General features: G+C 39.9%; 1 protein-coding gene across 1 annotated transcript in view; it reads right to left on the reverse strand.

Annotated features, from left to right (window-relative positions):
- Window positions 1-352: 352 nt before the first annotated feature.
- Window positions 353-13,293, reverse strand: part of C3H2orf73 (chromosome 3 C2orf73 homolog) — a 38,558-nt gene continuing 25,617 nt past the window's right edge. Inside the window, 2 exon segments of the mRNA XM_043511494.1 lie at window positions 353-4,463; window positions 5,507-5,622. Coding sequence (XP_043367429.1) covers window positions 4,062-4,463; window positions 5,507-5,622 — 518 coding nt within the window. The 3' untranslated portion in view covers window positions 353-4,061.

Raw genomic sequence — 13,293 nt, forward strand, 5'->3', positions numbered from 1 at the left:
AAGTTGCAATGGGGGAGGTTTAGATTGGATATTAGGAAAAACTTTTTCACTAAGAGGGTGGTGAAACACTGGAATGCGTTACCTAGGGAGGTGGTAGAATCTCCTTCCTTAGAGGTTTTTAAGGTCAGGCTTGACAAAGCCCTGGCTGGGATGATTTAACTGGGACTTGGTCCTGCTTTGAGCAGGGGGTTGGACTAGATGACCTTCTGGGGTCCCTTCCAACCCTGATATTCTATGATTCTATGATTGTATAAAATCACTTTCTAAAAATCAACTTCTATAAATTTGACCTCATTTCATAGTGTAGACATGTGTGACTGTTGTCTGCCTAGAGTGACCGTTGTCTGCCTTCCTGTTACCCTTCCCAGCCGCCTAGTCTGTAGGTCTACTATCTGACTTTCTAGGTCCCGCCTGTTCCTGCGCAAGCGAGCCTTGTTCCAACCAGCTGCCTCCTGCCTAAAACTCTCCAATCTGCAGCCTAATTAGCTGAATGGGCTCACCCTGCCAACCCAACTCTTATAGAGCTAGTATGAGGAACTCACCCATCCCAGCCCCTTTCTACATTTTATACTAGTGTTGATAGTTAAGATTTAGCTTCCTATAGCCCAATGTGGCACATTTTGAAGTCAATGGAAGTTTTGCTATTGGCTCAAATGGGAACAAGTTCAGTGCATTAAGTATAATTGTCCTATATATCAGCTCTGGTGTATTGCAGTGGGTAATTTAGCAAATAGATGGTTCCCATCTTTTTCAGACCAACCTATTGTCCTGATGCCATGGACCCAGTTATTGCTCTTTTAAATTGGTGTTTATCCATTATTCTATCATATGAATGGCAATGGGTAAGTTTGATGGAAAGAAGAGATATTTGCAAAGTATTTATAAAACAAATTTAAAGACAATTTCCAGTTAAACAAAACAATATTCTTTTCCATATGTATAATAGCTAGTAAAATGCTTTCACTAATGCTTGATGCAAATAAAAAGTATCATTAACTGGAAAGAAATTTGTTAAAGCAATAAGTGTTCAATGCACAGGTAATGAAGTGTGTGCAGATGATAGAGGTCCCAAATTGCACAGCAGAATGTACATGGTCAAAGGAGCAAGATGGCGACAACAAATCCACAAGAGGCATAGAACAAGTTTAATATATTCAAAAGGTAGCTCTCAGATAGAAGAATTCATCAGAAAGAATATAAAATATAGGTACTCAGGTGTTAGTGAACTATATAGATACAAAATTATGCATTTTTAGCTCCACTGTTGTGTGTGAATTGAGTAGAACTGTTAACTATTTCAGTTAATGATGGTCTTTCCTTTGACTATATCCTTTACCATTTTAGTATTATATATTTGGATAATTTAATATATCTATGTACACTATTTGTTCTGTGTATCAAGTTTGATGGTTTGTTTTGACATGAACAGTCCTATTTTAATATAATGGAAACTGTTTTATAATATGATGCAAGAATATCTTTGCCTCTAATGATTATTTACCTAATTAAGGGTATATGGAATTAATTTACTCAGACTGCACTTGATGCAGGTTACAGAAACTTTGATTGATAGAAATAGATGCAGCTAGACTTTGGTTTTAAAATATCCTTGATGTTTTGGATAGTATGTGGTTGTATGGCCAGACATTTTACAATTTTTTATGAAAAAGGTATTCAAGCTTTTAAGTAGAGGGGCTTGTGAAGTGGCAAAATTAAGTTGGTTTGTGTACTGGACACTAAGTTTTCTGTTTTATGGTGTATCTGCATATTCACATATGCATGTGTGATTTGGAGGTTAGGCTAGCGCCAGAATTTATGTAATCTTTGTATGTTTTTCCATTATTTTTAATGTTTGTGTTTTGTTTCTTAATGGCTGTGTTTAATGGGACCTCTCAAATGGCTCTTAGTAAATTTAGCTGTAAAGTAACAAAGTTTTTGTTTTGAAAATTCCTTTGTTTTATGGAAATAGCTAATTTAATATGATGCCAGACTTCTGCTGCTTCATGTGAAAAACTGTCCAGAAGAACCTTGAGCATTGGTTAGAGCTTTCTGTGTCAGGTATGCAAATTTTTTCCCTCCAGAATAATAAATAATAATTAAATAAATACCAATGTTCATAATGCTTTTTGTCAGTAGATCTCAAAGCACTTCACAAAATAGCTATGATTGTTTAACCAGCTACCTGCTGGCTCCAATCTGCTTTGCCTACTAGTGGCTTGAGGAAGTTGAAATAGCAGGCAAAGGTAGTGCAGTGTAGGGGTATTCTGGCCATGCTTTTTTCCCCTCTAGCCCCATTCCCTATGCCAGTAACAAGAAGGGCAATGATTTAAGGAGTTTCTATGCTGGCTGCACTCTATTTGAACATATGTTTTTTACTGGGGTGATCCTTCCGATGCTAGGCATGCTTCCTTTATAGCTAAAAACCACGGGCAGTATAGCCCAGAGTGGCTGTACTGCAGTCCAGCAACTGACGCTTCTGTATTAGCATTTTTAGAAAATGTTTCAGTTTTATCCCATTTGTTCATTTCTAACTAATTTCCTACACCCACACTTTGCTTATATGATGAACTGTCCGTTTGTAGTGAACTGACAATCAAAAGATGTAATGAATAGAATTGACAAACAAAATTATAATTATATTATGATACAGTTGCGACCAATAGGTAAATATCTATGTCCACTAATGTCAATATGTTATTAATATATTAATGATGGTAGGTTCTGAATTACATGTAACTACTACAGCTAGCATGTACATTAAAGAGCCGGACTCTGCCTTCCATATTGTATACAGCTGCCACCAACATCAGTGGAAGTTGTGTATGCATATCTGAAGGCCAAATTTGGTTCCTAAAGTCTCAGCTCAAGCAAAAACAAGTAATCAGCACTATATATATGAAGTTCATTTTAACTTTTAGCTATAATATATGGGACCTGCCCAATCCTTGGTAAATATTGTTTCAAAAAGTTCCAAAGAATATTTTCCCAGATTTTTGCTATTATTCTTTGTGAAGAGAACATACAGAACATGTAACATTGTTATATCATCTTCTCAGAGCAGAAAGTTGGAAATCAAACTTTTATTGCTCTCACTGAAGTAAAATGCATACATTAACCTCTCCAGTATACAAGAGGAGCTGTTTAAGAGCTACAGGTAATAACTTGCTTCACTGTTTGATGAATAACTGTAGGTTATAACTGAAGCCTAAACTTTCTGTATTTCCCTAAAAAATTAGGGAAATAGTCCAATCAGTAAAAATGTACTCATCAGTCTCTGGATTAATGGTTTTTCTCTAGTATTGGGGAAAAGCATACAGTAATTCAGATCTCTTCTGCATTTTTGATGTGAAACACATTCAAACAAGAACAGCAGCACAAGTCTGTAAGAAAATGCCTGTCCTCCTTGCTCCCAAAAAGAAAGAAAGGTTTACTTCAAAGTTGTCCTTGTTAGCTGTTCAGAATGGCAACACACATTATTTTTGCATTCCTGTGGGCTACAGCAAATTGTCTCTCTTGACTGCTATTGTTTCCTATGGAAGCACAATGGTTTCCATTTATCACAAGCTGACACCATATGGTGTGTGAAATCATACTCCACACTGCAGCATCCAAGGAGATAATGCATGTCACAACTATATATGTTAAAAAAAGAGCTATCAGCAATAAAACCAAACACTGTAACTGATGTTTCTATTACTGAAAAAAAAGTACATTTTCAAGAATCATAATCACTTCCAGACCCAAAAGTGTTAATTAACTGAAAGTCAGACTTAGTACAGAATATATATGATCAAGATGATTGTGTTCAGCCTAACAAGGAAATCAATTCCACCTTAAAAAAAAACAAACCCACCCCATAATTCTTATAGGCATATAGTTTTCTACAAACATCAAAGTACAGTGCAGCTGTTGTTTTGTCAAAGAAGTACTGTGTTCCTGCTGACACCAGTGAATTGTTAGCTTGTGTTTAGTATTATTGATATTAGACCAACCAAATGCATTAGCTTGCATAGTGATTCTAGGCTCTCTTCATTTTAGTGACTGATGGTGATATCAGTGATTCATATGTTTTTATGTGCAGGAGGTAACCTATCCAGAGATTTATCCAGAGGACCTTTCATTGCTGGACATAAAGACTCTTCCTCAGCAGGACGGATAACATCCACCTCAGTTGCCTGAGAAATGTCTGAACTCTTCTGTCCTCGCACAGGGATTCTGGGATATGCCTTGGCTGCTTCCCTGACGTCTGGTTTTGATAAGTGAGTTTCACAGCCTAATGTCTCCTGGGAATTGTGCAGGCAGAGAGTGGGTGAGGTCATTTGGCTTTCCACTGAGTTTCCTTTCTCTGTTTTTGCTTGTTCCAGTGAGCATGACCCTCTAGCACTCAGGAATACTTCTGTTCCCTGAGGAACTATTGGCCCACTCACTGGTTTTATCTCTGTCCACACGAAAGCTCCATGTCGCTAGAAAGGGAAACAAGGTTGACATTAACCCGGGGAGCATAAGCAGTTAGTAAATGCAGCTGTGATCTGAGTTCACTTATTAGCTCAAGTGCTGGCAAAATATCCACTTGTTTCTTGGTCTCTCTACTGGCCATCAGCCTAGGTCCCCTCCCAATAGCTACAGGCAATGGAATACTGTCTGGCCTGTTAGCCTTTTTTATTCATGAAATAGGGCACAGCAGGAAAACTTGGAGAGAAACAACAAATAAAAGAAAAAATGCATCTTATTTTCTCTGGTTCACCATTCTGTCACTCTGAGTGTGTGACTTGCATATGGCTCTCCTGTGCAAGTCTAATCATATCAGATTTTATTTCTTGCTACGTGAGTTGCTATGGATACAATTCTAAACTGCTGCTTTTGTAGGCCAGGAGATTTATGATTGCAACCCAAATGACTTTGTCCATTAGGGTCGCACAGAAAGGTTCTCTTTTTTTATAACCAGAAGTGGGAACAAATGATACGTTTCCAACAATGGAATCCTGCATTTTGGGCCTGATTCAAAGCCTACCGGAGTCAATGGAAATCTTTCCACTGATTTCAATTGCTTTTGGATCAGGCCCCTACGCAGTTAATTATTGATTTGTAAGAAACACACAAAAAAAACTTGTAGGCAACAAAGACTGACAAACTTTTGGATATTTACTTATGGAATGGCTTCAAAATACACATTAGGCATGGTTCCGATCCCACATTATTTTTACTCCACTGACCTCAGATGTAAGTGAGAGCAGACACAGACCTATTGGAAATCCAAACTGTGTCATATATCATTAGGGCATTTATGTATTATTATAGGTGCTGGAAATCACGGTGTTATGATGAACATAAACAGAATGAAATGTTTAAGTTATATTAAAAAGTGTCATTAATATTAAGTCCTGGCAATTCTAAAGCATGTGACAGTATTTCTTACTTTTAAAACAGTTAGTCGGAAGTTTGTGAATAAACTTACTCCTCCAGCTTCCTGCACGCTATTAATCATACAGGATGCACATTGTCTTACCTTTCCTCGGATGGGTTCATTAGGAGATTTTCTGGCATTGTACTGATGAATAAAGGAGGTCCGCTCCTGTAAAATTTTTGGAAGACTTGTTGATGTTCTAGGAATTGCAAGTGGAACTGGGGAAAAAAAACCCAATATTGTTGTAAAGTCAGGGCAAACATGTATGGTGTGGCCTCATGTTGTACAGCACAGAATCACTGTTTAACAGCACTCACAAGTGTACTAGATATTGCACAGAAACACAAAAGAAAAAGAAAAAAAGACAGATGCCTGTCCTGAATTGCTTAAAAAATAAGCGATGGGCTTGGCAGACAAGTGAAGATTGAACATATACCAGGAAAGGGACGGGCAAAGAGGGACATGGATTAGTTACATGACTGTATGGACACTCAGTTTTACATGCATATATATATCATGTTGATTCAAAGGCTTTTTGGAGTGGAAACGAACTCATTTTTCATAGGCAATGCTGCGTAAGTATTTTGGTTTTTAAATGAGTGATTTGGATGAGGAGACAATGGAAGCCAGACAAATAGAAACTGGAAGGGGATTCTGAGTATAAGAATTATCAAAGTGAGATATAGAAAACGCCTGTTAGATCACCTAGTATATACAGAAGTGTTCCTGACAATACAGTTCCGAGCACTTAACTTCACTTGGGACTTTTTAATATTATATCCTTCTGTATCACAAGAACAATCTTGGACACAGATTGCAATTGGCTTGCCTGTGGGTGGGTGTCAGGAGTGAATGCAAAGAAGGCTTCCCCCCCTTGCGAGTCCCCACAAGGGGGGGAAAAATGGACCTGTCCCTCTTCACACTGAAACACAGAATGGGCCTGGCACATCCAGGAAGCACCTTCTAAAAAAATGGTGCATTCTGTAAACTCCTGCTGTGCACCAGAGTACCAAGACCAGATCTCACACAGATCTCAGGGTAGCTGTTTAGACACTTGCCCACAATTTGATATATTGCCATTTAATTTTACTCTTTATTTAAAACCTTGTAGCCAATTTTCAATCCAGACGACAGTGTTCTGTCCAAGCTAATTTTGCAGTTACTACTTCATGACACAGACTAAAATGCTATACTGAAAGATGCTGTATATGTACAGTATAAATACATAATTTTAAAGCATAATTCAATTAGACACCCTACATTTTTAAATAGGACTACCCATTTTGAATGCCCACCTTGATACACTTTAAAGGGGACTGATTTTCTGGGAACAAATGCTTCATGCTTTCTGCAAATCAGGCTCCTTAAAGGTATCCCAAACTGGGCACCCAAAATCACTAGTCACCTTTGAAAAATGTAGACCACACGTACTTTCATTTGCACAGTGTTAACAGATCTAAATTGCTGCAGCAGTTAGGATACACATTTTGAAAATAAACACTGAATATGGGATCAGAACTGAAATCTTATGTTTACAACAAAGACCTTTATCATGTGACTTGAACCATATGGGCAGATATGAACTTCACTACAGGATCAAGGCCTAAATTTGGTGGAAATTCAATTATTCTTAAAGGGTATAAGTTAAAAATGATTTTATTCTTTGTGCTAAGAAAAATGTAAAGACAATTAGTTAATTGGCCCTACCTATTGATAACTTAGCTCTTCTATAGCACTTTTTGTTTCATGATCTCAAATAGCTTTGCAAAGGAAGGTGTGGATCATTGTCAACATTTTATAGATGAGGAAACTGAGGCACAGTGGTGAGCTGGCTAAGATCTTTGTTGCTCATCAAGTCAGTGGAGAGCTGGGAACAGAACCCAATATTTTCCCATTGTGCCAAGATGTTTGAAGTTGCTAATGTTCCATCTTCTATTTCATCCAGTTTTTACTTGGATATACTCATAAGAGAGCAGAGCATATACGGAGGATATTTTAAAAATATTTTAAATTCATAACTGTATGATAAAACAGAATGATACTGAAGTTTCACAACAATAAGAGGCCTGATCAACTCCTTCTAACACCAATGGAAAGACTCCCATGGACTTTGGAGGGAGCTGGATTGGGCCTTTAATCATTAAAAGGAAAACAGTAAAGAGGGCAGGCAAGGAATAAAGGGGGCAATGGGGGCTGAACGATCCTCTCCGCCCTAGAGATGGTCCCTTCTCATCATTTTCAAAGTGTTGCCTCAAAACCTCCCTGATTTGAATTGTCCCCCTCTGGGCTCCTCTAGCTATCTAGTATCTGGCTGTTCAAAATCAGCAGCCAAGCAGTCTGCCTCAACACTCCACCCCGAGCAAACCTTTCACCCTTAGCTTCAAAGAGATTATACAACATATTACACATGGCTATGACACCAGGAATATTATCCTCATTAAAGTCTAACTTGCCATAAAGGCATCGCCAGCGTGGCTTTAATCTGCCAAAGGAACATTCAACTGTCATCATGCACCTAATCAGTCTCTTACTGAACCACTCCTTACTGCTGTCCAGATTTCCCGTGTAAGGTTTCATAAGCCATGGCTGTCAAGGGTATGCCAGATCTCCCAGGATTACTATGGGCATTTCAACATCCCCCACTAATCTTCTGGTTTGGAGAAAAAGTCCCCGCTTATAGCTTTCTATACAGGCCAGTGTTTCCAAAGATGCATGCATCATACACCTTCCCGGACCTCCCCATGCTGATGTCAGTGAAACACCCATAGTGATCCACAAGTGCCTGCAACTCCATGGAGAAGTACCCCTTCCTATTGATGTATTCCGTCGCAAGTGGTGCCAAAATTGGAATGTGTTTGCCATCTATCACCCCTCCACCGATAGGGAAATCCATTTCTGCAAACCCGTTCACTATTTCATGCACATTTCCCAGAGTCACAGTACTTCGTAGCAGGATGTAATTTATTGCCCTGCACACTTGCATTAACACAGCCTCAACGGTCAACTTTCCGACTCCAAATTGATTCTCGACTGATCAGTAGCAGTCTAGAGTTGCCAGCTTCCACACAGCGATTGCCACACACTTCTCTACTGATAGGGTGGAGCTCTCATTATAACGTCCTTGCGCCACAGTGCTGGGGCGAGCTCTGCACACTGTTCCAGGATGGTGGCTTTCTGCATCTGAAAGTTCTGTAGCCATTGCTCATCATCCCATACCTGCATGACAATATGATCCCATCATTCAGTGCTCGTTTCCTGAGCCCAAAAGCAATGGTCTACCCTATCCAGCTGTTCTCTGAATACCAAAAGCAATCTAAAGTTCTTCCTATCCATATCATGCAGCATGTCAGGCGACTGGGAGTCTTTTTAAAGTTAGGAACTTTATGATTAACCATCCACGATGTCTTCATGATAGTTAACAGAGCAGTGCAGATCCATCCCTTCTCACAAAGATGCCAGGGTGCACAGCAAAGAAGGGCAATTGAGAAATGCCACAAAATGCTGGAAGCCCATGGAGTGCTGGGACAGCAAGAAGAGCATCATGGGACATTGAGCCCTGTCCCAAGATGTGCTGTTGGAAGACGGAACGGATCGCAACACCTAGCGACAGAAGGCATCAAGCTGGACTGTGGGTTAGGTACCCACAGTGAATTGCACACACTGTCAATGACAGTGCCCGAACTGTGGACGCCCTCTGCCAACAGAAGGAGTGAGTGTGAACGTAACATTCCGATTTTTGAGTGTTGACATAACCTTTGTTGACAAAACTTGGTAGCGTAGACAAGGTCTAACACACAGCTATTGAATTCATTTTTGCTCTTTCTAAAATTTTGAAAAGTAGAACATAATGAGGGGAGAAGGAGGGGGAACACTTAGCACCAACTGAAACAATGGCAAGAACACCAACAAGGGTGGACTGGGATTCAGGAGACCTTGGCTCCATTCCCAGCTCTGCCACAGACTTCCTGTGAGATCATGGGCAAGTCACTTTGGTGCCTAAATACTTTTGTAAATCTGGTCCTAATGAAACAGATATGCACCTAGTGGAGCTTAAAAAAAAAAAAAAAAAAAAAAAAAGAAAGAAAGTATCTGAGCAGGTTAGGTCCCTCATCCTATGTCTTTCAATGGGAGTTAGGCCCTACCCTGCTTAGGAGCTTCTGTAAATCCCACTAGGCATCTATATGGATCTTTATGTGCCTAAATACCATTGTAAATCTGTCCCTTCATCTCTCGTTTCAGTTCCCTATCTGTAAAATAGGACAACAGTACTTCCTTTGTCTTATCTATTTAGACTGCAAACTCTTAAGGCAGGTGCGGTTTCCGACTATTTGTCTGCACAGCACTTAGCACAATAGAGCCCAAATGTTAGTTGGTGTCTCTAGGTGCTAATCAAACTACAGAATCAAATTCTGCCCGCTGTCACACATTCAACACTTCCATACAAGTAAATGGGCGTTGTGAGAGCACATCTAAGTGCAGGATTAAGCCCCCAGAACAGTAATAGGAAAGAATGTGCTGCATGACCAAAATAGGCAGAGTGCCCTGTTATGTCTGACAAATGCTTTGAATCTATTTTTTGGTAACTCTGTTAACATAGAAAAGTTTGTAATATGTATACTTCCTAAGCTGATGTCCAGCCACGAATGACTGTTTTCACAGTGGCAAAAAGGGGTCTTTACCTCAGTGGGATCCATACAGCTAAATCTGCCCTATACTTCTTTGAGAATTAACCCCCCTATGTTCTGTAGGCTTCCTCTACAGAAGTCACTGCTTAAAATAAAACTTGTCAATAAACATTTACAGGCTACTTTCTGCAAACCTTATTCACATTGGCCAGCACTTACTCATAAGACTACTACCATTGAAATGAGCAAGAAATTCCTACCCAATGAGAGTAGGGGTTGCAAAATCAGGCACTTTGTTGGTAAAAACAGAGCATGATTATCTCAGTGTATTCCTTGGTTTGGTTGTAGAGGGCCAGATCCAGAGCCAATGTAAATTACTGCAGACCAAATAAAACCAACGGAGCCAGGCCCATTTATACCACATGAGATGTGGTTTGCAGATTTGACTCATCACTACCTCCAACTTACTGTATGATTTCATTTATGCTATTAAAATACATCATTTTCAATCTTACAAATCTACCTTTAATATAGAGTGATTATATTACCAAACAATGAGGAGTCTGGTGGCACCGTAAAGACTAACAGATTTATTTGGGCATAAGCTTTAGTGGGTAAAAAAACCCACTTCTTCAGATGCATGGAAGAAGCTTATGCCCAAATAAATCTGTTAGTCTTTACGGTGCCACCAGACTCCTCATTGTTGTTGTCCTTGTTTTTGTGGATATAGACTAACACAGCTACCCCTCCGATGTATTTCCAAACTACATTCTAGCAAATGTGATTTCTCTGTGTATATGAAGTGTGTGTCATGAGTCAAATGAAACCTGAAAGAGAGCTGAGAAGCCAACTTGCATTTGATAGATCAAATGCTGACTGCACAGGATGAAAAGAATATGGCCTTTAACTCATCTTGGTTTAAAAAAACAGAAGTGAATAATTGTTTTCCAGTAGACACAGCTCTGTTGCATGAGAAATATTTGTTGATTTTACAGGGATAGCAGCCAGACAGTTGTTGGGTGGCGTACTACACAAAGAACACTTTCATTTTTGGCAAGGCATAGCATAGCTGAAATACCAGGGTCCATGGCTAATTAAGTGGGTTGATGAACGAATGATTAGATGAAAAGATTTAATTGGTATGAACATTCTTATAGACTAGTTATTGTATCCATCTTTCAGGGCCAGACCTTCAGTTGCAGATGAGCAATACTCAGTGCAACTAAAGGGTCAGAGGGGCACAATGGTGCCTTTTACACTCCTTTGATCCTGGGACTGTCATGCAACAAACTGGGCCCTTGACAAAGCTTATTGTAGACTGAGGCTACTCTAACTTGTGCCAGCTAAGGGATGGCCCTAAGGAACAATGGCCCTAAGGAACTGTTACAGCATCTGGGGATCACCAGCACACAGGGGAACCGCAGTCACATTCCTGGGCTCCAGTTATGCCTCCTCTCCACACTGGCAGCTGGGGATGAGAGAGTTACACAGGAGCTGCTGCAGCAGCTCTGCCCCACCCAATGAGCTCAGAGGGGAGATTTTCCAAGGACCAGACCCACCAAGCTTAGGGCCACTTTGGAGAGACAAAAAAGCAGATAAAGCAGGGCCCACAATCAAACATTTACTCTAAGCTCCGTTGCCTTTAGTTGTTTGTCTTACTCAACTCTTAAGTGTATCTTAATAATAAAATAACACCTTCATTTTTCATTTAATATTTGCGTTTGGACAATACCACTTGGAACTGAACAAAGTATAAGTTGTTTTAGTGTTTTGCTAATGGAGTGGGGCAGATTCTCTGTCCTGATCTGGTCCCTTTGCACCACCTGGGAGTGGAAAATTCCCACAAGTTCCTGGCCTTAGGCTGGGAAGCTCAAGCAGTTTCCAGCTAGTCATGGGGAATCATAGTTGGGTGGTGCAAATCTGAGCAGCTCCCCAGGCTGCTTCTAACTTGTGCTGGGGAGAGCTCTAAATGACTCCCCGACAGTCCTCTCAGAAGAAGCTGTATGCAGTAGAGACTCCGTTCTCAGATATTCCATCACACAAGCTAAACTATACACAGTAACCTTTAAAAGATTTTTAAAATAAATAAATCCTGTTATGATTTACTTTGGGGTTTGGATTCAGTGCAAAGCTGTCTACATAATAAAAAAAACAGAAGCTGTCATAATGATAGGAGATATGTGACAAATTAACATCATGGTATTGACCCTTAATATTAAAATTAAGTCTGTTTTAAAAGTACTTGAGAGCACTTAGCCAGTTGTATTACCTTCAGTCATACCATCTTGGGCTGTGATCTTAGTTCTTATAAGCTAAGTATGGTCAAGTGGTCAGTATTTGGATAGAACAACTCCAGGAAAGTCCACAATGTTGGGGATACCTCTCTCTTAGTACTGACCACAGTCCCAATACAGGGCTGGGAGGAAATTCTTTCTTTTGGGTGGACACTAAAATGGAGGTCCTGAGCATATGTAGTCAACAAAACATCCATGACGTTTTGCAATAACAGGGGCATTAGAGGTTGAATTCTAATGCGGTAATAACAATATGCCTATCTAAATTAGAGACCTTTGCAGTTTCAGTTGGATATATTATCTACTCTCATTTCCAGTTCTAAATGGTTGTATTACATTGCTATGCTTTGTAATATAGCTACTGTTCTATACCAAAGTTGAATGCACTACAATGGTAGGGAGCAGTGGTTAAAGTAGTTCAAACTAGTCAGAGAAACTCACCACTTCTGGTGGATGCCATCATGGGTTTTGATGATGCTGGGGATGCAGTTCAGCAAAGAGAAGAGAATGGGGACAAGAAATGTATCCCAAAGGAGTTCACATCCCAAGCAGGTACATAGCCAGCCAAAAAGAAAGAGTGCGCATGTGTTTGCATGCATGACACACAGCAGCATGTCCATTTTCCTCCTACCCCTATTCCAACAGATGCAAGAGTTTAGACTTGACAAGGATAGAGAATTTGTACCAAAAACTAAACAGACGTTAGGATGTTTGGCAGCTTCTTGCCTCCAAGAGTTTGCAATACCTGATGCAATTTCCTGTAGGTTGAAAGTTGCAGGGATTTAAAAGAGATTTTGAATATATGTATTATGTACTACTTCTCTATGCTTCCCCCAGATGGAAGAAAGAGCCAGCAGTTGCAGGTCTCTTTCCCCTCTCACCTTTGAGGGAGGAAAGTCAGCAGGGGCATAGATCTTCAGAAGAGAGGAAATATACAGGGAACTGGTTTCAGAGTAGCAGCTGTGTTAGT

The sequence above is a fragment of the Dermochelys coriacea genome, chromosome 3 (genome assembly GCF_009764565.3).
Source record: "Dermochelys coriacea isolate rDerCor1 chromosome 3, rDerCor1.pri.v4, whole genome shotgun sequence".
Classification (NCBI taxonomy): domain Eukaryota; kingdom Metazoa; phylum Chordata; order Testudines; family Dermochelyidae; genus Dermochelys; species Dermochelys coriacea.